The sequence below is a fragment of the Triturus cristatus genome, chromosome 7, assembly GCF_964204655.1.
Source record: "Triturus cristatus chromosome 7, aTriCri1.1, whole genome shotgun sequence".
Classification (NCBI taxonomy): domain Eukaryota; kingdom Metazoa; phylum Chordata; class Amphibia; order Caudata; family Salamandridae; genus Triturus; species Triturus cristatus.
The window spans coordinates 1,139,465,323-1,139,491,636 of NC_140590.1; the positions used below are offsets into that span (position 1 = coordinate 1,139,465,323).

Here is a 26,314-nt window from a genome sequence, read left to right on the forward strand (position 1 = left end):
TACAATGCCAATAGCTCAAAACAATTATAATTGCGAGACCTATTGCATTGTAGATGCTTGTTTTCAAAAGTAGTTTTGACTGTCATTAGTATCACCTAGGCAACGCATCTCCGGCTTTTTGTCCTTCGGCAGCCATGTTAGAAACAGGCAGTTAGAAGTCTTTTGTAATTGCCTATGGATAAGAGATGGGAAACGAACGACCGCTCTTGCATAATCTGAACATCACGGCGGTCGCATGGAGTACACAGAACAAATTCGTAAAAGGAATACGACCGCGCACCATACCTATCAGTAAACTCCAACCTACGCTAGAATGCGCCGGAAGTCTAAAGCGCATGCGCTACTTGCTTCACTCCCGTGTTACGTCAGGCAGGTCTGTCTCGCGAGAATTAGATTTGCGTCTCCTCTCCGTTCTCTGCTGCAGAGTGCATACTGAAAGCACTGAGAGGGAGAAAATGGCGGAACAAGAGGAGGTTGACCCTTATATGGCGGTTGGCGAGGAGGAAGGTGAGACTAGAGAGGGAAAAGCCGACGACCTACAGTATAGTGAAATTGACATGGGTCTGTGCGAGCTTCAGTGGGTGGGTGTATGCGAGCTTCACAGGTGGTGACTTGAAGGAGAAGTAGAGGTGTTATTGCATAGGTGGTATGTACTAGACCATAGGGGTGATCGCCTCAGGTAGGTCGACACCTCGAGATGAGCTTATTCTAACAGAAACCTAGTTTTGATTAGAGATTGTGGCCTTCTTTAACGTACCAGAAGGTGCAAAGCTACTTGATTAAGAGAATATGGGGAGCTGGGGAGCTGGGGAGCTGGGGGGGGGGGGGGGGGAGGGTGTGATGTCAGTTTTTCTTGTCAGCGAGCATGTCTCGGTTATCAAGCCACACTTGCTGGCGAACATCCCTTTACTCTTTCGTGTCTGAACCGTTCTCTTTTAAGTGCTCTGTTTTTATCCAAGTGACGTTTTTGTGTTTACCCTGCACTGTCAGATTTTTCCGTGCAGAAGCAAGGCTATTGCATCTTTCATCAGTGACTTCTAATTCCTTTGGTGGTCAAAGCCCTGTAATGTTCTATTATGTTCTCTTGTCTTTTAGTGCATCGCCTCATCCGGGAGAACAGTCATATTTTCACCGATACCCAGTGTAAAGTTTGCAGTGCCGTTCTCATCTCTGAGTCGCAGAAGCTTGCGCACTATCAGGTGCTGAAGATTAAATGTAAATTCTAGAATCGTTATTTAATTCGTGTTTCTACGTAAAGCTTGTTCGCCATGTGCGAATGGACAAGGCTTTAGTTATAAGCACAAATACTTGCGAATTGAGCCAATTTGCGAGCTCGTGTCTATCGGCACTACTCTAGTGGTACGATGGGGATTGCTTTTTCGGTGCCCCAGGTTTGAATGCAATGCGCTTGTATACGACTTCTGTTTTATATTCTTCTTTGTTGCTTTGTGAGAGTTTAAATGGGTCTGGTGGCTCAGTGGACTAATGCATCAACTGCAAGGGTCAGTGTTCGACCTCATTGTCACAGGTTCGTATTGCATTACAAAATAATGGGGTGACCCATACTAGTCCATGGACCTGGGTAATAATGCACGGTATAGAAAACAATGGTCCTAGACTAATTGCCTTAGGAAGGTATTCATTAATGTTCATAGATTTTGACTTACAGAATACCTTCCTAAGGCAATTGGTCTAGGACCATTATTTTCTATACAGGTTCGAATCTCAGCAGGCCCACTCCGCCTTTCATCCATGTGAGGTTGGTAAAATGGGTACCATTGAGATGGGTAACAACAAACAAACATCTGTTATTCAGTGCCAAGAGGCCCTTTTTGGATGGACGTGCGCTTTACAAAGTCACATTAATTTCACATATTCATTTAGCCTCGGGGCCTCCAGTTAGAACTTGAGAAGCCACATATTTCCAATAGAAACTGCAGGAACGGCAATGTTTGAAAACTTAGTGGGGGCAAAGCACTTTACCAAATGTAGTGTTGCATAAGCCATATGTTTTAGTCTGACTGAAACCTTGCTATTTACTTAATTGCGAACATTAATCCTGTGTGGAACAATACACAATGGGTACGACTGAGAATTGAGTGCATCGTAGGAATATGTTTAAAGGTTGATAAAAGGTAAGTAGTACCTACAACCCAAACATTCAAGACCGGAATTAGAGTAATTAAAGTAGTACGGTAACACTAACTCATGTGCACCCCCCTACCACATGCCATCTTTGTAATCTCTCGCTTATTATGCTATATTACTTCATCAATAATGTCGCTGACACAATCTGTCGATTGTTGGTTTTATACTAATTTGCAATAATATTTCAGTGCTTCTAAAACGTGGCTCAGCTGTGAGGTGCCAAGACTATTGGGATGCTTTGCTGTTTAGTTAGCTATCTAATACTATTTCACAAAGTGCCTCTTTGTAATATCCGTGCCCGTGCTACTGTCTGAGTAGTTTGATGCACAAAATAAAACACACGTCAGAAGGTTAAAGACCTCGGTCTTTTGGAAGCAGGGTTTTCTAATTAAATCACATAGTCGTGCACCAACAATGTATTCTCTTATTTATGATCTTCATATTTCAACAGCAATTTGAGGCGGTCTGTTGTCAAACAATTGCTTTATCATAACTTTTGTAAGCCATTTGAGCACGTGCAAACACTAAATTGGCAGTCCAAGGAATACTGCCCCATTCAGTCCTGAGATTTCATTGACTGCTATTTCAAAAGCCATAACTGTTGTAATTTGGAAACAATATATGGATTGGTTACAACAGTGCCCTCTTCCTTGTGTGCAGCACTTTTAAACCATAGCAGCAATATAGTTATCAGAATGTCCCCATGATCTTTACACCTTATCTCCTTCCTCATATCAGCAATTTTCAACTCGCCTGCCAAAGCAAACAGTCTTGATCCAAATTATGTTTGTGGGAAAATAATTTGCTGTTTTGGACTGTTCTTTTACGTGGGCTGTATGCTTCCTATATATAAAAATTATACTTTTTCCCAACTGCTGTTCTAATTAGCTGACTGTCATTGTCTGTTCTTTCCAGAGCAAAAAGCATGCAAACAAAACTCGAAGGTATATGGCCCAGCTCCAGGAGGGTGAATCATCGGCAAAAAAACTAAAAATTGATGGCTCACTTGATGGGGTAATCATCTTCTTTTTATGGGGGAGGGGTTTGCTTACAAATAAAATATTGCGGTTTATTCAGTTGTAAAAGGTTATTGTCAACTTTTTCTGTCTCGAATTGGAATTTTGCACTTTCATCAAGTAAATGGGTGGGTGTTCTGCAAAGCTGTTGACTAACTTTCTTTGAGCGCATGCAGAGGGCTTGTTAATCAGTGCTGTGTCAAAGTAACATCCTGGCTACTCAACAGAATTTAAATCCGCCAAACAAGATGTCTGACTTTTAGTCAATACAATATTTTAAATTGATCCTCAGAACAAACACGGGCAGAGAAGTTCAAATGCATTTATCCCCAACCACTGGGGGGGGGGATCCTAAATGTGGTCTACACATCCTGGGACTCACTATTCTGACATGATCATTTTGAAGGTGCAGAAAAGTATTGTTAGATGGACCGGGAGGGTCGGCCGAGGACAAGGGGAGAGGTCTCCGGGGAGAGCCGTCTCCAGCGATCGTACAGACGAGTAACTTCCCCCCCACAGATGTTCACCACACAAGGATAAGGTTTAACGTTCTTTATAAGCGATCTCTTAGGTACGATAGAATGGTACAAGGAGGTCTGGACTCAGGGGTCCCCTCGATTCTAGTCTCTTGGTTGGGAAAGGGGGTAGCGGGACAGTCTTGTTACTAATCTGGTAGATGCGATGATATGATGAATAGCTCACAATCCTCGAGCTCGGTGTTCTAGATGGACGGGCCGCGGCAGCGCCAGCAGGTCCCGGTGAAGGTGGTCGTTACAACGGTCCGCGGCAGCGCCAGCAGGTCCCGACGAAGGTGGTAGTCACAACGGTCCGCGGCAGCGCCAGCAGGTCCCGACGAGGATGGAGGATGCAGAAGGCCGCGGCAGCGCCAGCAGGCAGGACGGTAGTTCACAAGGCAGGGCTACGGCAGCGCTGGTAGTCCGTCAAGGATGAGTTCTTCACGGTGTCTCTCGACTCCAGGATACAACTGCCTTCCTGCTCTGGAGCTGCCCCAGTTATAGGTCTGGCGCCCTTTGATGTCCGGACCCTCGCACTTGGAGGTCGGGAGGTCCGGGATGAGGGAGTGTCCAAGATGGCGGCCGGGCGAGTGAGCCGGTAGTGGTTCGGCCCCATGATACAGAGATGTCCGGGGGCAGGAGTCCCGTCTGGAGACGGGGTGCGGGTTGTTTCTGTGGGTAACACCTGGAGGGCCGGGGCTCGGGCCCTGTCATGCGGGGAGGGAGCAAGCCCTTCATGTGGCCTGTCCAACATGCGTCCCCCCCCAGCTGAAGGCGGGGAGAGTCACCCATCCTCTTGGGGACTCTCCTCGTCGAGGCGGAAAAAGCGTGACAGGCCATCTGCGTTGGCGTGGTCTTGGCCCAGTCGATGTTCCACAGTGAAGTCCATCCCCTGCAGAGGGATGGACCAACGCAATAGTTTGGGGTTTTCCCCCCGCATCTGCATTAGCCACTGCAGGGGTCGATGATCTGTTTGCACCCGGAAGTGGGCACCGAAGAGATAGGGCCGGAGCTTTTTGAGGGCCCACACCACTGCGAAGGCCTCCCTCTCGATGGTGCTCCAGCGCTGTTCTCGGGCCAGGAGGCGTCTGCTGATGAAGGCCACCGGTTGGTCAAGTCCCTCGGAGTTCAGCTGGGAGAGGACCGCCCCGATGCCATGGTCGGAGGCATCTGTTTGCACGATGAATTCCCGACTGTAGTCGGGGGCCTGGAGCACAGGGGCAGTGCACATGGCGGCTTTCAGCTTCTCGAAGGCCGCTTGACAGTCTGGGGTCCAGTTGATCTTCTTCGGGTGGTTTTTGGATGTGAGTCCCGTGAGGGGCCCCACAATGCTGCCATAGTCCCTCACGAACCGCCGGTAGTAGCCGGTGAGCCCCAAGAAGGCTCGGACCTCGGTCTGCATGACTGGGGGCTGCCAGGACTGGATGGCAGCGATTTTGAGTTGCAGAGGGGCCACCAGACCGCTTCCCACCTGGTGTCCGAGGTAGGTCACGGACCCCTGACCAATTTGGCACTTGCTGGCCTTGATTGTGAGGCCGGCCCATTGGAGGGCCTGCAGGACCTCTCGGAGGTGGTGGAGGTGGTCGGACCAGTGGCGGCTGTACACAGCGATATCGTCCAGGTAGGCGGCGCTGAACTCCTCGAGCCCCGCCAAGACCTGGTTCACCAGTCGCTGAAAAGTAGCTGGGGCATTCTTCATGCCGAAGGGCATGACTTTGAAGTGGTAGTGGCCATCGGGGGTAGAAAAGGCGGATCGTTCTTGGGCCCGGGGTGTGAGACCGATCTGCCAGTAGCCCGCTGTCAGGTCGAAGATGCTGAGGTAGCGGGCAGCCCCCATGCGGTCGATCAATTCATCCGCTCGGGGGATGGGATGAGCGTCGGTTCTGGTGACAGCATTCAAGCCCCGATAGTCGACGCAGAATCGGAGCTCAGGAGTGGTGCCGGGGGCAGCAGCTTTGGGGACCAGCACGACCGGGCTGGCCCAGGGGCTGTCAGAGGGCTCGATGACCCCGAGCGTGAGCATCTTTGATACCTCCTCTTGGATGCAGGCCCGTACCCGATCTGGTACGCGGTACGCCCGGTGTCTGATAGGGGGACTGTCCCCCAGTGTCCACGTCGTGCAAGCACCAGGGGGTGACCCCTGGGGTGAGGGAAAACAAGGTAGCAAACTGCAGCAGGAGGTCCCGGCAGCCTTGGCGCTGTTCCGGGGTGAGGGCATCGGAGAGCCGGACCCCGTCCACGGAACCATCTTTCTCCCGAGTCTTCAGGAGATCAGGGAGAGGCTCGGAGTCTTTCGCTCCACTGTCTGTAGCCATCAGGAGGCTGAGCTCCGAGCGCACAAAGTGGGGTTTGAGTCTGTTGGTGTGGAGGACCCGGAGGGGGTTCCGTGGAGATTCCATATCGATGAGATAGGTGACGGGGCTCTTGCGTTCGACCACTTTGAAGGGCCCCGTCCACTTGTCCTGCAAGGCACATGGTTCGGTGGGGGACATCACCCACACTTGTTGGCCAGGTTCGAATTCGATGGAGGAGGCATTTTGATCGTACCATTTTTTCATGTCCTCCTGACTGGCCTCAAGGTTCGCTTTTGCCATTTCTCTGAATCGCCTGGTCTGATTGCGTAGGGTCAGGAGGTACTTGAAGACGTCTGGAGGGGTCTTTAGGGGGGCCATCTCCCAACCTTCTTTGACTAGGCTGAGGGGCCCTCGCACAGGGTGCCCGTACAAGAGTTCGAAAGGGCTAAAGCCGAGGGACTTCTGGGGAACTTCTCGATAGGCGAAGAGGAGGCACGGAAGTAGTACATCCCACTGGCGACGGAGGGGCTCTTCCAACCCCCCAATCATTCCCTTGAGCGTGCGGTTGAACCGCTCGACTAGTCCGTTTCCTTGAGGGTGATAGGGGGTCGTGAATCGGTAGGTGACACCGCACTGTTGCCAGAGGGACTTCATATACTTCGAAATAAAGTTTGTGCCTCTGTCGCTGACGACTTCTCGGGGGAAGCCCACCCGGGAGAAGATCCCCATTAAGGCCCGGCCGACCACCGGGGCTGTTACAGTTCGCAGGGGCACAGCCTCGGGGTAGCGGGTGGCGTGGTCCACCAGTACCAGGATGAACCGATGTCCTTGTGCTGTACGGGGGTCCAGGGGCCCCACAATGTCTATTCCCACCCTCTCGAACGGGGTGGTGACAACTGGGAAGGGTTGCAGAGGTGCTTTGAGTTTGCGGCCGCTCTTCCCGCTGGCCTGGCACGTGGGGCAGGACCGGCAGTGGTTGAGGACGTCGTTTCTCATCTTTGGCCAGAAAAAGTGGGTCACCAGGCGACTGTAGGTTTTGTCCTGGCCCAGGTGTCCAGCCAGAGGGACATCGTGGGCCAAATTTAACAGGAAGTCTCTAAAACGGAGGGGCACCACCAGCACTCGACTGGCCCCTAACTCCGCGATTCTCTGTTCACTGTACAATAGGTCGTTGTCCCAATAGATCCAATGGGCTCCGGTGGTGTCCCCTGCGCTCTGGGCGAGGGCTTGCTGGCGGAGTCCCTCGAGGGAGGGACAGGTCTTCTGTCCTTGACGGAACTGTTCCTGGGTGGGCCTCCCTTCTTGACGCCACTGAGCCAGGTTGGGAAGGTCCTGGGGCTGAGCGAGCCCTTCGGGGGTTTGCTCTGGGGGGTCGGTATGGTCGGTGTCCTCTACTGGAGCGATCGGGGGAGGAGGTGCTGGCCATTCTGGTTCTTCTGGTCGGGGGATGGCACGGGCGGCCATGGACCGGGTGGTTACGCACGCCCAGTCCGGGAGGCCCAACATCCCCAGGTGCTCTCTTCTTTCTACGGCGGCCCACGGGGAACTCTCAAGATCATTCCCCAGGAGACAGTCCACGGGGGCATCATCTCGGACCGTCACCTTCAACATGCCGGAGACTCCTCCCCATTCGAAGGGGACGCAGGCCATCCGACATAGACTCTCCGAATTGTCGGCTGAACGGACGGGGCAGAGAATGTTCGGCAGGATCTGCTCTGGTTTTACTAGGTGACAGCGGACGGCCGTCACACTGGCCCCCGTGTCACGTAGTGCTTCGGCCCGGCGTCCATTAATGTTCACCCACTGACTATATTTTCTGGTGTTGGCGGGTAGGGGAGCCCGCGGGACCATGTCTCTTCCCCCTAGGCACGCTAGAACCATGGCGGCCGGTTCCCACTCTTGTTGTTCCTGCTCGTATACTTCCTGTCCTTCGGAGATTTGTTCTCCCCCCAGGGCGGCGGCAGCTACCTGGCGGGGTCTCGGAGTTTGGTTCTGTGGACAGTTCGGGTCATTGGCGTAGTGGCCGACTCGCTGGCATCGGTGACACGTGACATTGGCTCGGAACCCCGGGCGCATCGGGGGGTTGCCCCGGCTGGCCGGGGGCGGGGTGCTGGCAGCGGGAGCGGCCGGGACGGTGTCTCTTCCTCGTCCCTGGCCTCCTCCTCCTCCTCGACGGTGCTGACCTTGGTTGGTCCGGTTCTGTTCGTGCGGCCCTCTCCGGCCCACTCGGGTGCTTTCCCACCGGTCAGCTTCGGCGGCGAGTTGCCGTGGGTCAGTCAATTTACTGTCAAGGAGGTGCTGCCTGAGCTCGACGAAGCAGTTGTTAGAGAGGTGCTCCCACACCATGAGATTAAAAAGTTGCTCGTAGGTCGTTACGTGGCTTCCCTTGATCCAACCCTCGAAGGCTCGGCTGAAATAGTTGACATATTCCACCCAAGTTGTACCCGGGATCCGGGTGCAGTCTCGGAACCTCTGGCGGTACATTTCGGGTGTGAGCCCATATCGGGTGAGGAGGGCAGCCTTCATGTGGTCATAGGATGACATCTGATGGTCTGGGAGCTGTAACAGGGCATCGCGGCCTTCATTGACGAACCTCCCCCATAGACCGGCTCCCCAGTCACTTCGATCGATCCGGTGGGAGGTCATGGCGATCTCGTAGGCCTTGAACCACTGTTGTATGTCGTCCTCTCGGACATACTCTCGAACGACATCCTTGGGGATGTGGACTTTCTTTTCTGTCGCTCCCGGGGTGCGCGGTCGCTCGGGCACCTCCAGTTCTTTGTTCTGCTTCCGTAGGTCTATTTCTGCCAGTTTGCGCTCGTGTTCGTATGCTAATCTCTTTTCTTCGAGCTCTCTCTGCCTCTGTTTTTCTTCCCGTTCTTCTCGGAGCCGCAGATGCTCTAGGTTCAGTTTTTGTTCGGCTAATTTTAGTTCACCGTCCATTTTGAGCCGTGCCATTTCTAACTCATGTAGTCTGTTTTTTTCTCTCTCTTGGATCTCTTCCTGCGAGAGGCCCGTTCTTCGCTCCTCGGGAGCCGTGGTGTTCCTCTCTGATGCTGCAATGTTTTGGTCCGGGGATCTGGCGGCCCCGGTTTCTGCCCACGACTCAATGGCGTGCTTGAAATCGTCTTTGGTACTCAGGCCGGTGGTAGCAATGCCTAGTTCAATGCAGAATTGTTTCAATTCACGATGGCTGTACTCTTCCAATTTCTCCATCTGGAATTTCTCGGTGGATCCGCTCTCTTTGGTTGACATTGTGGTTTCGTCGTGGGGTGAGCTACTCTGTACGATTACGCGTTGATTCGAATCGCGCCGCTGGCCACCAATGTTAGACGGACCGGGAGGGTCGGCCGAGGACAAGGGGAGAGGTCTCCGGGGAGAGCCGTCTCCAGCGATCGTACAGACGAGTAACTTCCCCCCCCCCCCCCCCCCACAGATGTACACCACACAAGGATAAGGTTTAACGTTCTTTATAAGCGATCTCTTAGGTACGATAGAATGGTACAAGGAGGTCTGGACTCAGGGGTCCCCTCGATTCTAGTCTCTTGGTTGGGAAAGGGGGTAGCGGGACAGTCTTGTTACCAATCTGGTAGATGCGATGATATGATGAATAGCTCACAATCCTCGAGCTCGGTGTTCTAGATGGACGGGCCGCGGCAGCGCCAGCAGGTCCCGGTGAAGGTGGTCGTTACAACGGTCCGCGGCAGCGCCAGCAGGACCCGGTGAAGGTGGTCGTTACAACGGTCCGCGGCAGCGCCAGCAGGTCCCGACGAGGATGGAGGATGCAGAAGGCCGCGGCAGCTCCAGCAGGCAGGACGGTAGTTCACAAGGCAGGGCTACGGCAGCGCCGGTAGTCCGTCAAGGATGAGTTCTTCACGGTGTCTCTCGACTCCAGGATACAACTGCCTTCCTGCTCTGGAGCTGCCCCAGTTATAGGTCTGGCGCCCTTTGATGTCCGGACCCTCGCACTTGGAGGTCGGGAGGTCCGGGATGAGGGAGTCCAGACACCCAGCAGGGGGGTGGAGCCAGCGCCCGGGGGAGCTGGGGGGCGATCGGCACCTGGCGGGGGAGAGCCAGCGACACTTCTTTCTCCCATCGACCTGCCAAGTGGTCCGTTCACCTCCTGGGTGGATGGTGGTGCCGCGATGTCGGGGCCTGGCCAGGCCCAGGGTTAGCTGAGGCACGCGGCCTCGTGGTGCAGTGTCCAAGATGGCGGCCGGGCGAGTGAGCCGGTAGTGGTTCGGCCCCATGATACAGAGATGTCCGGGGGCAGGAGTCCCGTCTGGAGACGGGGTGCGGGTTGTTTCTGTGGGTAACACCTGGAGGGCCGGGGCTCGGGCCCTGTCATGCGGGGAGGGAGCAAGCCCTTCATGTGGCCTGTCCAACAAGTATGTAGTGGGATGCTTCAGTTAATGATAATGTTGGCCACTAGTAATTACTTGGGATGCATTCCAAGCCATTGTTCATTAGCTAGTGAGAGCCACCACAGACCGACACCAACAATATGTTATTAAATCTTGGCCCTGGTCCGTCTGGAAATGACAGGCACGGCCTCCGCTGAACAAATACACAATTCAAATCTTTATTTGCACGATTAGTTAACACCATTGCAATGATCAAACTAGCATTTGCAATGCAATAGGTCTCACATTTTACGCGAGTTTGAGCTATTGACATTGCAAATGAAAATGCATTTATCTGGTTTTAAAACTTAAATAAAAGGCAGTCATTTGCAATTTCATTAGCTCAAACTCGCGTAAATGCGAGACCTATTGCATTACACTCTCAGAATCCGGACGTAAACGATAAATGTAGCGCAACCGAACTTTTACTTTAGAGGAATAAAAGCTGAGTGAGTCAAAGGGACTACATTTGCATTTCACTCTGTCCTGACGTGAGTGTGTGTATGATGCGATTCGGTTTAAAGTGAGGTGAGAGCAGAATGTGCATGTTCCAACTGGTGTTCTTCGGCTGGTGTAATATTCGCTGTATGTGTGCAGCGCAGCAGCCGTCCTACGGCTGTTAATAAGGGATGGCGTTCAGTCCGTGCCCTTTCAAGTTGATAAACTGTGCTCTTCAGGGCTGCCTGTGAGAGTGTACCAATAACCCAGGTCTGCTGAAGATTTTTCTATCGTGCGAACTGCGAGCATAGAAAGACCAGAAGCGAGCAGGGGAAGAGAGATGGTATTAGAATGGGGCTCCTTGTCGTAAGAGCACACACTTATAACTGCCAGTGGCTTTGGCTACAGTGAAGTGGGCATCACACAGGGGAGCAGCCTTTGGCAGTGGTGTCCTGTTACAGGGCATGGCTTAGCTAAGGTGGGGGATGGCATGCGAAGACGCCTGGGTAGCCCACCGCTGTCGGAAGTATGTCTTGTCAGCACTGTGAGTATTCATCTGATCTGATATGAATGCATACCCAGGTCCTCTCCCTATGGTGTTGTGGTACGTGCAAAGACGGAAGAGATGCGATGGTTCAAAATTGTAGTGGAGGGCACACAGCAGAGCAAGCCAACTACAGTGTCACTTTAATCTCGCTAAACGCGGGCTTTGTGCAGTAGGTGCACGCGCCAGTGGGCTGAAGCGCTTCCCAAAAGGGAGCACTTTTGGGAGCCCCTTACTAGAGTCTTGCATAGCGATTGCTACGCAATAGCTAGGCGAGACCTAATAAACCAGTAATGTCCAAGCCAATAGGTCTCGCCTATGCAAGAGCACTTTGGCATTGTTTTTTACCTATGTTGTAAACCAGCATGGCTAAAAGTTAGTGGCGTAAAGGAAAGTTGCGTGAAGTGGCAAAGAAGGTTGTGTATTGGAGTGACATAGTGTTGAGTCGTGTAGAGTGGATTGGCTCAGACTGTTGCATAGAGTGCAGTGGCATTGAATTCAGCAGCCTACAGTGCAGCGTACTCGTGGAGCAGAGTAGCGGAGTATGCATGGTATGGTAGCGCACTGCCATTTCAGTCAACACATTTTCAATTGAAATGACCATTTACATTTGCACAAAGTTTTACTCCTAAAACTATGCAAAGCGCCAATGTAAATGTGTGGAAATTGCATCACATTGTATAATGGTTTGTTTTGATCATATTGAATCCTTTGTTTCCAACACACTTCAGAAGTAACAAAACAATTGCTTAATTTGTGCCCCTAATTCTGATATATTCTGAAATACTTAGACAGTTAATTTAAATGTTGTCAATTGCTAAAAAAAAAAACTTTTTCTTACAACCAATATCCAGCAAGATTGTCGCATAAATCTTCTTGCTTTGTAGTCTGGGAATGAAAAGTAAACCAGTGCCCTCATAAGACAGCGCCTGCCATGTGACCTCTGTCTTTAAACGCACAGCATATGTGACAAGATAAGAACCAAATTTAAAGGCCTGTTTACAGAAAGGGAGATCGTGGAGGAATACAGTAAACAAAATTTACACAATTGTAGGGTCGAACTGAACCTGGCGAGCCTAAAGCAAATGTAGCCAAAAAACGTGCATTACAAAACACTAGCTAATGGTAACCAGCTGGTGGAATGCATTCCTAGGCCACCTTTATGAAAGTCCCCAAGATGTCTTTAGCAAACCAGATAGCTGCACTGGCTGGTAGGCAGTGACCTAAAAAGGACAACAACTATTTGTCAGTATGGCTGGACATTTGTTACAGCCATAGTGCTGTATTAAAACAATTGTGAAGTGCACATTATCAACGGGAACATTTTGCACAGCTAGAAGCTAAAGCACAATTCAACAACCATTTCAGAGCACCAAGCCATGCTTTGGCTGTGTGTCTGTGCAACACTCCCAGTTAAAAATAAACTTCTGCAGAGCAAATCCAGACTGGTGCAGAATTAACATTCAATTTATAAAAATCCTTCCCTTAAGTCCTGACTGCTAAAACTGTACAAACAATTTTGATGGGAACAAGTGCTTATCAATACTGAAGGTTGGATAATCTCTTATCAAGCCTATCAGCAATAGTTTGCCAATCTGTGCAGATTTGTAAAATTAACTTCAATAAAGCCAATCCAGACCAGTGTAGTGTGTAAATTCAATTTAAAAACGTCCCTCCCATAAATCACGACAACTAAAACTATACAGAAAATGTAAAAAGAATGTACTTATCAACACGAAAGGTTACATACCATCTCTTATCATCGGGCCAATCCACAGTAGTTAGCCAACTTGTGCAAATTTGCATACAGTTTATCCGGGTCTTATTAACTCTATTCACTCCTTGAGCCCCAAACTGGATACTGCAGCAATACCGCTTTATTAGCCAGTTTCAATGAAGGGGCTTTCCCCATGATCAAGCTTCTTAAGAAGGAATTATACTTGGTCCCTAGGCAGTTAATTTCCCTCTAGTTCTGTGTTAATCAGTTTTAATAACTGACCTGCCATTATGAGAAATTTAGCAAAAGAAGCTATAGATTGTGGTGGACACCCTTTAATACAGAAGACTTTGTTGGCTGGATCTGATGCCATTTGAATTGAAGATATTTTGGAGTTACATTCTGCACCACAGCAGTAAGAATGAACCGATACATAATATGGGCGAGAAGTCTTACCGTTGGTAATGGCATAGCCTGCCGGCCTTGTTCTTAATTGGTGGGTGCCATTTTGGAAAGTCATCAATTGATGGCAATATTTAGAATCTGGATAAAGAAATGTAAATTTCATATAATTTCTCAGGATGACTGTGCAATTCGGGCATTACAGGTATTAATGGTCATCCATGTATGTTTGCGCAATCTGAATTTTACTTTGTCTTCCCACCAGGAAATCCGTTTTGATTGTTTATTCAGCACACACTTAAACAGCTGCTGCATCACATTAGTATTCCAGAGCTGTTCCACTTTCAATGCTTTATTGAAGCGATCATTTTTGCTGACCAGCTATTTGTGTTCTGGGAAGTGTTCAGAGATTTCTTGCCATAGTAGCCCTCTAAAAGTGTTAACTTTTGCATGCTGTAGTAAAGAAGCCTATTTGAGGAGGGCCCACCGCTTCTGAAACTACCTGTTCTTGTAGGCCGAATTCAGGTCTAATCTGCGCAGTGAGGCACTTTGAGGTAAGCTGAAAATGAGGCGATAGATTTTACGCTGGGCTGTGTTCAAGAAGCTAGCAAGTTTCTCAGGGGAGGTTTCTATGCCATACGTCAGCGAAGGCAGAATATTTGCTTTTATCGCTGTCACCAGAGGTTGCCTAGAGGGCCTCTGTTAATTAGTTGCCAGGATCTGCAGCGCTGTAATTTGTTATTCCACCCTCGCTTTCAGTGTGTTAAAATGCAGCAAATTATACCAGCGGTCTTGCAGCCTAGATACTCATAATTCCCACTTCTCAGCACAGGGCTTCCTCAACAATAGCAGGTGGTGTTCTAGATAGACCCCCCACTCTCCAGTGGTTTGTTCTCTAAGGGAAAATTTAGAGACAAGCGAGGATCTATTCCTCACAAGAATACTATCCAGAAGAACAGTATAACACCAATAATCCTCTGGTCTAAAGGGCTGAAACAGCGAACTGAGACTATAGAAAAGTCTTGTTGTTAGTGTGGGAGTCCTTTTAATTAGGATGAAATCCAATCACCCACCGAAGTGGCATGCTTCATCATCGGGATTCTCCTTTTGGCGGAGACGCCTAGTCCCTCTAAGGACTACAGCTCCCTCACTGTGAGAGAGGAGCTCTGGGATTTTTTTCAGAGTCCTCCTTTTGTAAAGGCTCTCCTAAAATCCTTGCGATGTGAAACAAGATAGGTTGGGTAATGGACGCAGTGCAAAGAAAGAGAATCTCAAGATGTGAGTGACGTGATGTTAAAACGAACTAGTATGAATGTAAAAAAACTTTATTCGGGGCCAGCTGCAATGGTTATCGTTTCCTTAATAGCAGGCCGCAACCTGAGAGAAATATCCATGACTCCCGAGGCGTGGGAACGTGGGGTACTGCATGTACTACTGCTACCAGGCAGCAAAATTCCGTTGACCGCGTCACCACTTTAGCAGACGGCGCTGCTGTATTGGAAAAAGGCCACATGTTACAATAAAATAACGGTGCCCTACGCCCCAAACATACCCCTGATGGGCCTTCCACTGGGAAGGGTGACTCTTGGACATATAGAGGTATGGGTAGAGACGGGTGTGTCCACGTTAGGCGCTTTCTTCACCAACAGTACATTGATGAATCACAACACATTTGTACAGGAGATGGGGGTAACAGATTGTTTCTGCTACATGCACACATTTCTCGCTATATATCCAAACGGCATGGACCTCGGGAGGGGAAGAGCCGCTGATACGTGCACTAACACACATGCAATACTTGATGGGTGCTGGCAGTCACCTGACGAAGGGGTTGTACCGGGGTATCCGCACACACACATTCGCGTCACTACAGTTGACCCGGGATAGGTGGGACACGGATGTTGGCCGTACACTCGCGGATAAGGAATGGGGGATGCTGTTAGAACACCTGTGTACGGTCTCTAGAAACCCGAAGTTAAAATTTATCCAGCTCATGATTGTGCACCGTGCGTACTTAACCCCCCCACAAGCTCAGCCTAATGTTACCAGAGGTGTCAGGTGATTGCCCCCGCTGCCACTCCTCAAATTCCGGTTTACTGCACATGTTATGGGATTGCCCGAGACTCCTGCATTATTGGTCTTCAGTGCAGGAGCTAGTGAATAGTGTGGCACAGACGAAGAACACTCGGTCGTTGGAATGTTGCATTTTAGGACTAGGTCCCAAGGGGAAGAAGGGAAGTCCTGCCCGCAAATTCATGAACCCTGCACTGATCTTGGCAAAAAAATCTAACCATGAGGTGGAAAGCTACCAGACAGCCCCTGTTATTAGACTGGTATAATGAAGTTGCGCGATGGGGAAGGGCGGAGGGAGCTGAGCTTCAAAGAGGAACAGAAAGGGATGCAAAAGGTACCTATCTCGCTAGACTGGAATGCAATGATGGAGGAATTTGTGGCCAAAGAATTACAAACATAGAATTAGAATGTATCGTCCGGGGATGCAAGTGTTGTTAGATGGTAAAGAAAGGGTAAGAGGTGGGGACTGTCTAACATTGTGTATTGCTCATGTCATGGACTTTATATATGAAGATATGTATCACTGTGTCACCATGAGGGATAACCACATGCCATGTATGAAAATGTTGGTTTGATTGGGGGGGGGGGGGAGAGATTCTTTCAATTTCTTTTGTTCCTGCAAGAATGCAATGTTCATGATGAAACTTGTCGGATATAATATTTGTATTGTGAAAATCAATAAAAATATGTTTTAAAAAAAAGTATAATTTAACACATTACAAAAGTATAGAGAAGGAAGGGTAAGGTGTGGCCCTGTTAATGTTTGTTACCTGCACTCTTACCGCAGATCTAGCTTCTTTAAGTAAAGTAAGCACCTAATTTCCCTCCTTTGTTGGTACCGAGTTTATTCCTTTGCTGTGCTCTGCAAACTTTCAAATACCAAGCAATTGGTGGGGTCGACACGAGCAGTATATACATGTCAGACTTGAAACTGTGTGTACATTTTATTTTTAACTGAATTTCTTACTTACCTCTACTTTTCCTAAAGTAAAGCAGTGACTAACATTAAAAAAAAAAACTTTATTCGTTCATTCCTAGTGTTAGGGTTAAAAACAGTGCACCAGAGCCTATGGCAGCGCGCATGCGCTGCATAGGAAATCAACCTCTTGGAATGACTTCAGCTCCTGTAGAAGCTCGTGCCTGTGGTGCTTACATGCCATTGGCCTTTGCGTCTGGCTTTAGTAGGCAATTGGCCAAAGGCGTGTGGAGGTCCCAGCTCCTTGAGGAAATGTTTACTCCCAGTGTGTGTTGCTCTTGGGAGCCAGCAGCGGCGTGCATGGGCCATGTGTTTTTTATTAGCGTGTGCGCGCTTGTCTCCCACGCAGTCTCTCCCCCCTCTTTCAGGCTGTGAGTTACGATGTTTACGGAGAGGCGTGCTGGGGCCATCTGTTTTGAAAAAGTGGTACACCGTTATACATTTAAGAATAATATCCGTGTAAGTGAGGCCTGTTTATTTTACAGATATAGCGCTGGCAGTGATTGTGGTTTATGTTTGAATCTGGACATTTAGCAGAGACGGGCGCCATGCCACTGCCGCCATCTTGCCCTCTGCCCCTTAGCCCGTGTCTCTCCTCTGAGTTCACAGGAGGTCGGCTGCAAGCCAGGACACAGCTGTTTTACCGTAGAGATGAAAGCAGCTCTTAGAGCAGATTACAACCCAAAGCTGCGGTCCATTAATTCAAGGATCGGGGGTCAGGGTTCAAGTGGACGAGGATGGGCATTGTTTCGCATATTCCTTACTAGTTCATGCCTCAGGCTCCAACCTTGTCTGATGGTTACTTACAGGCCAGTGTTTGCTTCATAATCTCTCATCCCCTGGGCGTGGAAGGGGTTAACATTAGCGCATTTTTTTGCTTGACCCTGTGGGAGTGAATCTTGTATTCCTTTGGATAGGGTGCTGATGAAGGGCAGGGCCCGCATTAGCGCTAGTGTGACAATGTTATGACCACTGTTACCAATAAGGTGCGCGCCTGGGCTAGCGCGCACCTATGTTTCCTGTAGCGCGCATTATGAAATGTAAAGCGCACACAGGCAACTGAGGACCTTCGCGCCGCCGTTTTTAAAATGCGTGCGGCGCGAAAACGGTCAGTTTGTGTGCTTTTGATAAAGTACTTGTGTTAATGGCCGCGTCGTGCACTGCAATTAACATGAGTTCTTTCACAAAGGCACACAATCTGCCCCCCAGCTGTGTCCTATTAACAAATAAAAGGCAGCAAGCACATCGTGCTTGTAGACTTTCTGCCTTTCATTTGTGAATAGAGGGGCAAATAGTGTTGTGGGCTCCGCTGGGCAGTGTCTGGAGTCTTATCTCCGGCACGCCCGAGTTTTCTTCTTGAGAAGAACAAAAGGGAACGTTTCAACCTTTGCACATAACGCATAGCCGCCAAGGTTTCAGATTGCTGTGTGTGACATTGTCATATTTTCAGATTAATTATGAGTGACATTTCAATGACTAGGAGTGACACTTTCTTGCGAGCTAAATCAAGTAAAATCAAGCAAAGAAGACGAGGGAAATATACAAATATCAGAAACAACATACATTTGAGTAATGAGAAACTCTATGAATTTAACTGCTGCAAAGCACAAGAAAAATATGCAGCCAGTAAAAAAGCATTCTGTGAAATTCAAATGCAAACTGCTACTTTAGTTCTGTGTTATGTTTGATGGGTGACAGCACAACACGTCTTAATTAAGATTAATATACCGGCTCAGTCTCTTAGCCACTTACTTAGTTGGTTGACGTTCTCGGGCGTTTCTGGTCCGTGGCAACAGGTGGGTCCCTGCGTGGCCAGACTGCAGCGATTTGGATTTCGTCAGCCGCCATTGATGCTGGTTGGGCTGGGGTCGACTTAGTTCAGGATACATAATGCTCAATATAATAAAGGCGCCGCCGCAGTGGTGAGAACAACGTGCCCAGCTGCCATGCCATTACCCATACTCAGATGAGCAAATGCAGCCGCGTGGCGTTCTTGTCGCACATGCTGCTGCTTCAGGACTGGAGCTGATCACTGGTCCCCCATCTCCTTTTTGTGTTGCGGGCTGTAGCTGGTCTCCGGGGCGCCAGCAGCGGCTGGCAGTTCTGGCCGGGGCACATTTGGCTTCACCCGACCGGCGCATTCACCCGGCAGGGCCTATCAAGGCCTCAGCCTGCATAGATTCTCTTTCCTCTTTACCTTGAGGGCCCCCTCATGACATGGAGGAGACCCGATAAGAGTGTTATCGCCGTGGGCAATAGAGGATTTTGTAGCGGTCTGCGCATAAGCTTTTCAAGGACATTTCAAATGATAAATGTTCCGGCCCAAGGAGCTATCACAAAAGTGCTGCAGGGTGATTAACTTGCAAATGCCTCCCGCTCCGCTCACGCCGCGGACTACGCGCCTATTAAAATGAGTCTGACAACTTTAAAAGACTCGCACACTGTCTCCACAGTAGCCATTGGGCGCACTGACAGTGACTCCTCTGACGTCAAAGTTATCGTGCGGCTGTAGTGTGGATTTGTGTTATATTGTAGCAGCGCTAGCGCGGATGAGCCGAGCCAGCTCCTAACTATGCCGGGAGCATCGTGCACCACTCTCACAACTTTCAGCATGGTGTGTATACATCATAGACACTCCGCTTGACAGCTGTGAGGCGCTATAATGCGTGAATTTCCATTTCAGTGCGGTGATGCGGACCACCGCACTGAAATGCAATAGTCTCATGCCTGATGCGTTATACTTGGCAGTGCGGATAACAGCTGTAACTGCTCTTCGATGTTGATTCAATCATAGAAGGTATGCATGTTGTGTTTATAGGTACATAATATCGTTTTTTTTTAATGTAATATTTTATTCTAAATATTGTGTTTTAATCATTTTGATAAATATTAGTTATTATATGGTGTTAGTATTATATTAGTTTTTTGTATCCTCTGTAATTTTTAACCTGATATTTAATTGTTTTTAAATGTAATGAGGAATTACTAGTGGGTTGTAAATTATTGCTTTTAATTTATAGTTAGTTATTCATTTAAATGACTGTATTATGTAAATGAATAAATAGATAGCATAGTTGCTATTTTGTTTTTTAATTAATTGACTGATTAGTTTAAAATATATATTTTTTTGTTTTATGTAATTACTTGAATATGAATGTTTCATGGTTATATTTTACTAATTTTAATTGTTTTAGTGGTGGTTTGTTTGTTTTTTGGTAGTAATGAGGGCACTGCATATATTTTAATTTATCGTTTTTATATTTTTCATTTTTTTTTATATAAAATATATTCTAAAATATTAAATTAATGAATATATGGTTTGTTTTAAATGTTTAACTTTTTATTTTGTTCGATATTTATATATTTTCATAAAAAATTATGAGTTGGTAATAGTAAATCTAAATCCTTTAAACTCCAAAACGTTCCCCACTTTTGCTTATGCTACAGTGGAAACAGTAAATCTAACCTCTTCGAAGTCCAACACTTTACTTTGGGGTGGGAACAGTAAATCTAACCTCTGGCTGGCAGTGTTCACCCCCCCCACCACGAAGTTCGGGTCCAGTTGCGCCCCCGAGCAAGCCCCCAAAATTGGAAGTGCACTAACTTAGCTAACCTGATCGTACAGTTAAAAAAATTATGTAACCAATACGGCCCTGCAGCCAAAGTCTGTCACAGAACTACACACCACTGGCACTGACGAGTCCGGTGGCTCTGCTGACTTAACGCGCTGGTGTTGAAATTAATTGGACCGGCATCAGGGGGGCGGCACGCTGGTGCTATTAATAATTGAATGTACATTTTGAAGCAGTGGGAAAATTGCCTCACCGAGGCACTACTTATTTTGCAAGGCGGCTCTTGAGGATCAGCAATTGGTTAGGGCCGCTTCACCACAACAACTTCCTTGGCGAACACCGGCCCGAGCATGATTCTATGGCTCAGTGGCAGCTGCACGGGGACAAACTTTGGCCTCTCAAGAAAATTGTACAAACGGCCGGTATGTTTCTCAATGTGGAAACCATTCACCCAAACAGGATGTCCGGCTCGGCTCTGTGAATTATATGCCGACTTGCCCTCTCGTAGAAAGCAAATATTCTAACCCACAAGAGGCCTAGCAGATGCAGAGTGAAACAGGAGGAGGCGGCGCACGGTTAGCACTCACATTTTCAACCCGTATGTCGTATACTTTACTCCACGACGATAGGCAGCTCCACCATTCCATCAAGTCATACTCACCCAGCGTGCATGAACATGATCCTCTATCATTCCTCGTAACTCTCCCTCAGAACTTACCACCAGGTTGCCTTTGACAGTGTGGACTATCGCTGCTTCTGCACCACTTGTTCAGGGCGTTGACGGACCTACCTCAGCCTTCAGCCACTATGGCTCTGTCCCCTCTAGCCGCGCTCACATGAACACACACTCACTGCCTAGCCCCACCCGCATCTAGTGAAAGTTACGATTCTGACTCAGCTTTGTTTTGCTTGGAGGGAGCAGTCAGTAGAAAATTGAAATAAGAGCACAGGGGTTAGTCAGTCAAAATAAGCACAGGAGTTAAAGTTAGTCACTAAAAATTAATCAGTCTGTATTAGTGCATGATTACTAGCGCTCTTGAGGACCCACAATTATGCATGACTTTGCATTTCAGTGCAGTAATGCGGACCACCACACTGAAATGTTAGTCTAAGGCCTGATGCGTGGTACTTGGCAGGGCAGAGACTTCAGAGAATATTTAAGGCATGGTCAAAGTGGGCTCTGGCCCAGGGCCCCAGCCTTTAAGGGAAACGCTCCGATAGTCTTGCCGTGATGACCTTGAATAATTACTAAACCGATTGTTTTGAATACCATTATCCCTTAATTTATTTTTAAGGTGGGTGATGTATGAGAGTCTATTATAGCCATTCTGCAGAGAAATGTTTATTTTTCATGCAACATCCATAAAAAGGATTCTTTTAGTTCGCAATAGGACCAAACATATGAGAAATGGGAGTGTCACAGATATTATTTGCAGTAATAGTAGTGAACTGCTGATGTGTTACAATATTGATAACACACATCACTATCCCTGAACATTAGATGTAAACGCATTTAGAATTCGGACAATTGTGCCTGTATGCTGTCAGTGACCTGGCCTAAGAGGGCAAGAAAGAGCTGAAATGAAATCATAAATTCAAACCTGTTCTCAACAGAGGCCCCCAAAATAGGTTTGGTCCAGGGCCCCCCAAATCCCCTTAAGATGTACCTGGTAGACTTGCTGCATTTCTGTGGTTAATGGGGCTCCGCTGCGGGACCAGGACCGGCTTTAGGGGGGTGTGACCGGTGCTACTGTACCGGGTGCAGGCTTCGGGAGGTGGGTGGGAGGAATGCAGTGTTTGCAAGTATATTATTGCTTTAATGGCACCTGCTGCGATGTTCCTGGACTCCAGTAATTTTCATGCAATACTAAATATGTCAAGATAACTCAGTTTTCTCTAGTTGAAGTTTTAAGTTAGCGCAGAGGGTTAATCCACCTGCTGCAAAGAATGTGCACCATGCAGATCTCAAAGTGCCCGGCTGTCCCACGGCGGTACCTAAAAAAAGGCACTGAAATTGTAACGCCACAGCAAATTCCTACTGGGCATGGACTGCCAAGTCCATGCCCTGCAGGAACATGGGGTGCATGCACATAGGGGGGGATAACGTGCCCCCCATTATGTATCCCCAGGTATGCGATCGTGTATAGGCTCCCAACATTTCCCCATCCTATGAACAGAGCTCTAGTTGAGAATCTTTAGTGGAATCTTATGTTGGTACCACCGTTGGAGTACTGTGCTTTTCTAAAGCCAAAGTGTACTTGCCTGTGTAACCAATTCATGGTGTGTGTATGTAAATTGCAAACCTGCTTTAAGAGCCATCATGTGGCACTGTATGTGTGGAATGCACCATATTTTCATTTTTTAAGCAAAAGTTTGGAGTGATGTTTGCACTGATATTTGTCGCTGCACCCATATGTGCGGTCCGGTTCTTGGCACACATAGCATTGGCTGCAGCGCACAGACCTTACAGTGCCCGCACACACAGGAAAAAAATTGGAGGGAACATTGGTTATTACCCCCCGCCCCAATAACGCCCTGCTAGGATTTGTTCACCCGGCAAAAGTGCCCCCTCGTCCCTCCATCGCCCCTCTCATACATACATTTAATTTGTTTTTAAAGCGCGGGTAAACACTGGCTTTAATCTACCCAAACAAACCCTTTTCAGCAACATTAGGAAGAGATGATGAAATACTGGGGGGAAAAACAAAACGTCCTATTTATTGCAGTTTGTTTGGAGCTCTTTGAGGACAGTTCTAACAGTCACTGTTCTATGTTAGGGTTGTTTCTTATGAAGTGCGGTGACAAAAGGATCTCTGAGCTATCTGAATAAAAAACGGATCTGTGATCTGAGCGATGTGTGTTTTCCAGCAGGCATATTAACCCACTGTGCTACTTTCATTCAAGACATAACTCCAGATTCCTCTCTCTAACAGGAACATTAATCACAAGAGTTATCATGACCTTTTTATTGCTGCCTGAAAGCTGTATGCACAAGGAACTCTGCAGTAGGTGTTTTCAAATTGTAATTTATTGCGAAGCACAGCACCCTCCACCTGAGGTCAACGCCCCCTCCCAAGGTCCACGCCAAGTGCGGCTGCACCAGTGACACCTTGTTCATACCCACTCTGCTCGAACGCCCCGACTCTGTACGCCCACTGGTTGCACTCTGGAGCACTGAGCCTGTATGTGCAAATATCACACACTGGAGTTATGAGCCTGTATGCACATACGTTGCACACTAGGGAGAGATTATATGGGTACATCACGCACTATGGACCCATAAATCTGTACATACACCTCACACTCTGGAGCTCCGAACTTGTATGTTCACATCTCGCACCTTGGAGCCATGAGCCTGTATGGGCATATCTCACACCCTGGCGCCACTAGCCTGTATGGGCATATCTTGCACTCTGGAGCCATAAGCCGGTATGCACACCTGTTGCACGCTGAGGACATAAGGATATGTATACATATCGCACCCTGGAGCCATTAGCCTGTATGGGCACAACTCTGGAGCCACAAGCCTGTAAGGACAGTGAGGATATGTGCACATATCACTCCCTGGAGTCATGAGCCTATATGGGCATATCTTGAACCCTGGAGCCACACGCCTGCATGGGCGTGTCTCGCACCCTGGAGCCACCAGCCTGTATGGGCATATCTTGCACTCTGGATCCACCAGCCTGTATGGGCAGATCTTGCACCCTGAATCCACCAGCCTGTATGGACATATCTTGCACCCTGGAGCCACCAGCCTGTATGGGCATATCTTGCACCCTGGAGCCACCAGCCTGTATGAGCACATCTCACACTCTGGAGCCATAAGCCAGTATGCACACCTGTTCCACGCTGAGGACATAAGGATATGTACACATATCGCACCCTGGAGCCATTAGCCTGTATGGGCACAACTCGTACTCTGGAGCCACAAGCCTGTAAGGACAGTGAGGATATGTGCACATATCACTCCCTGGAGTCATGAGCCTGTATGGGCATATCTTGAACCCTGGAGCCACATGCCTGCATGGGCCTATCTCGCACTCTGGAGCCACTAGCCTGTATGGGCATATCTCTCCCTGGAGCCACCAGCCTGTATGGGCATATCTTGCACTCTGGAGCCACAAGCCTGTAAGGACAGTGAGGATATGTGCACATATCACTCCCTGGAGTCATGGGCCTGTATGGGCATATCTTGAACCCTGGAGCCACACGCATGTATGGGCATATCTCGCACTCTGGATCCACCAGCCTGTATAGGCATATCTTGCACCCTGGAACCATGAGCTGGTATGCATACCAGTTGCACGCTGAGGACATAAGGATATGTGCTCATATCGCACCCTGGACCATGAGCCTGTATTGGCATATCTTGCACTCTGGAGCAGTGAGCCTGTATGGGCTTATCTTGAACCCTAGAGCCACACGCCTACATGGGCATATCTCGCACTCTTGAGCCACTAGCCTGTATGAGTAGATCTCGCACCCTGGAGCCACAAGCTTGTATGGGAATATATCGCACCCTGGATCCACCAGCCTCTATGATCATATCTAGCACCCTGGATCCACCAGCCTGTATGGGCATATCTTGCACCCTGGAGCCACAAGCCTGTATAGGCACATCTCACCCTGGAGCCACAAGCCTGTATGTGCATATCGCGGACCCTGGAGCCATGAGCCTGTATGGGCATATCTCACACCCTGGAGACACAAGCTTTTATGGGCATATGCCACACGAGCCATGAGCAGTTATGTATACCCGTTGCACGCTGAGGATATAAGGATATGTGCGCATATCTCGCACCCTGGAGCCATGAGCCTGTATGGGCATATCTCGCACTCTGGAGCCACAATCCTGTATTGGCATATCTCGCACTCTGGAGCCACGAGCCTGTATGGGCACATCTCGCACTCTGGAGCCTTGAGCCTGTATGGGAACATCTCGCACTCTGGAGCCTTGAGCCTGTATGCACAATGAGGACATAAGGATATGTGCACATATCGCACATAAGGATATGTGCACATATCGCACAATGGAGCCATGGGCTTGTAGAAATTCATTCCTGGAGTAGGTCCTGTGACCACCCTCTCTAAATTGAGCCCATTGGCGTATATATCACAATTAGTGATTTACACATCATACTTAGTTATATACCTTGACATATATAAACCGACTTGCCCAGGGTCAAATGGAAAACCAGCATTTGCAATGCAATAGGTAAATAAAAAGGCATTGCCGTTTACAATGCCAAAAACTCAAACTCTTGTAAATGCGAGACCTGTTGCATTGCAAATGCTTGTTACTGCTTGTGACAGGTGGATCAGGTCCACATGTTTCGGCCAATGACCCAGTAAGGTGTCACTGCCTTCTTCAGGACCTACTAACACAAGTGCTACTCTGTGAAAACAGTGAGAAAAAATGAGTGAAAAAGATACAAAACCAGTAATCCAGTTATGATGAATGCGATTTACTGGTGTAACCTGTGAGGAAGAGAAAAGGAAAAACAAGAACAATTAAGTCAATTAATCTCAAAACATTGGTGTGTGAGTAAAAGTATCTTCATCACTAGAACTGCCAAAAAAGTGCATAAACAAGAAGTTAATGAAAATAATAATCTTACCAGTTATTTATGGCCTCACCACAACCTGGCAACTGCTCAGGGGAGAGGCACCGCTCTGAAAAAGGGAATGTTGATAAGGTGTAAGACCAATATCACAATTTTCAGTCAAACACAATTACAAAAGTATTCATTTCAAAAAAACTTTTTCATAGTGTAACAGAGGTCAGTAGCAATTACTCTTGGTAGATAAGTGATAAATATATGATAACCTGCTAATATAAGGTTAAGGATTAGAGCCAAAGCTCAATCTGACTGTGAAGCACTGATTGTATACCCAAAAAAGCCGGCATAATCATTATCAGAAATTTCACTTTAAGCAGCTGTCCTGCTCATATCATTGCAGACACTTGCTTTGGGGCACAATACTTAAATGACGGGAGCAGCACCGCCATTGTGTGGTAAGATTAAATGGTATTAACAGGCTGTCATGCTTGATATTGCTTAGCTTGGGGGAGCAGAAAATCATTGTGATACTCCCATTGTTGTAATGGGTCTACTCGTAGCTGTTTGTAAGATCTAATAGCGCAATAGCCGCCCACGCTAAACTCATCAGCAACGTGCTAAATGTAATGCGGAGCATTCTATAAAACACCTG

General features: G+C 48.3%; 1 protein-coding gene across 1 annotated transcript in view; it reads left to right on the forward strand.

Annotated features, from left to right (window-relative positions):
- Positions 1-350: 350 nt before the first annotated feature.
- ZNF346 (zinc finger protein 346) overlaps positions 351-26,314 on the forward strand; it is a 126,649-nt gene continuing 100,685 nt past the window's right edge. The window contains exons 1-3 of the mRNA XM_085618309.1: positions 351-507; positions 1,096-1,199; positions 3,064-3,162. Of these exons, the coding sequence (XP_085474435.1) occupies positions 456-507; positions 1,096-1,199; positions 3,064-3,162 (255 nt within the window). The 5' untranslated portion in view covers positions 351-455. The remainder of the gene's footprint in view (positions 508-1,095; positions 1,200-3,063; positions 3,163-26,314) is intronic.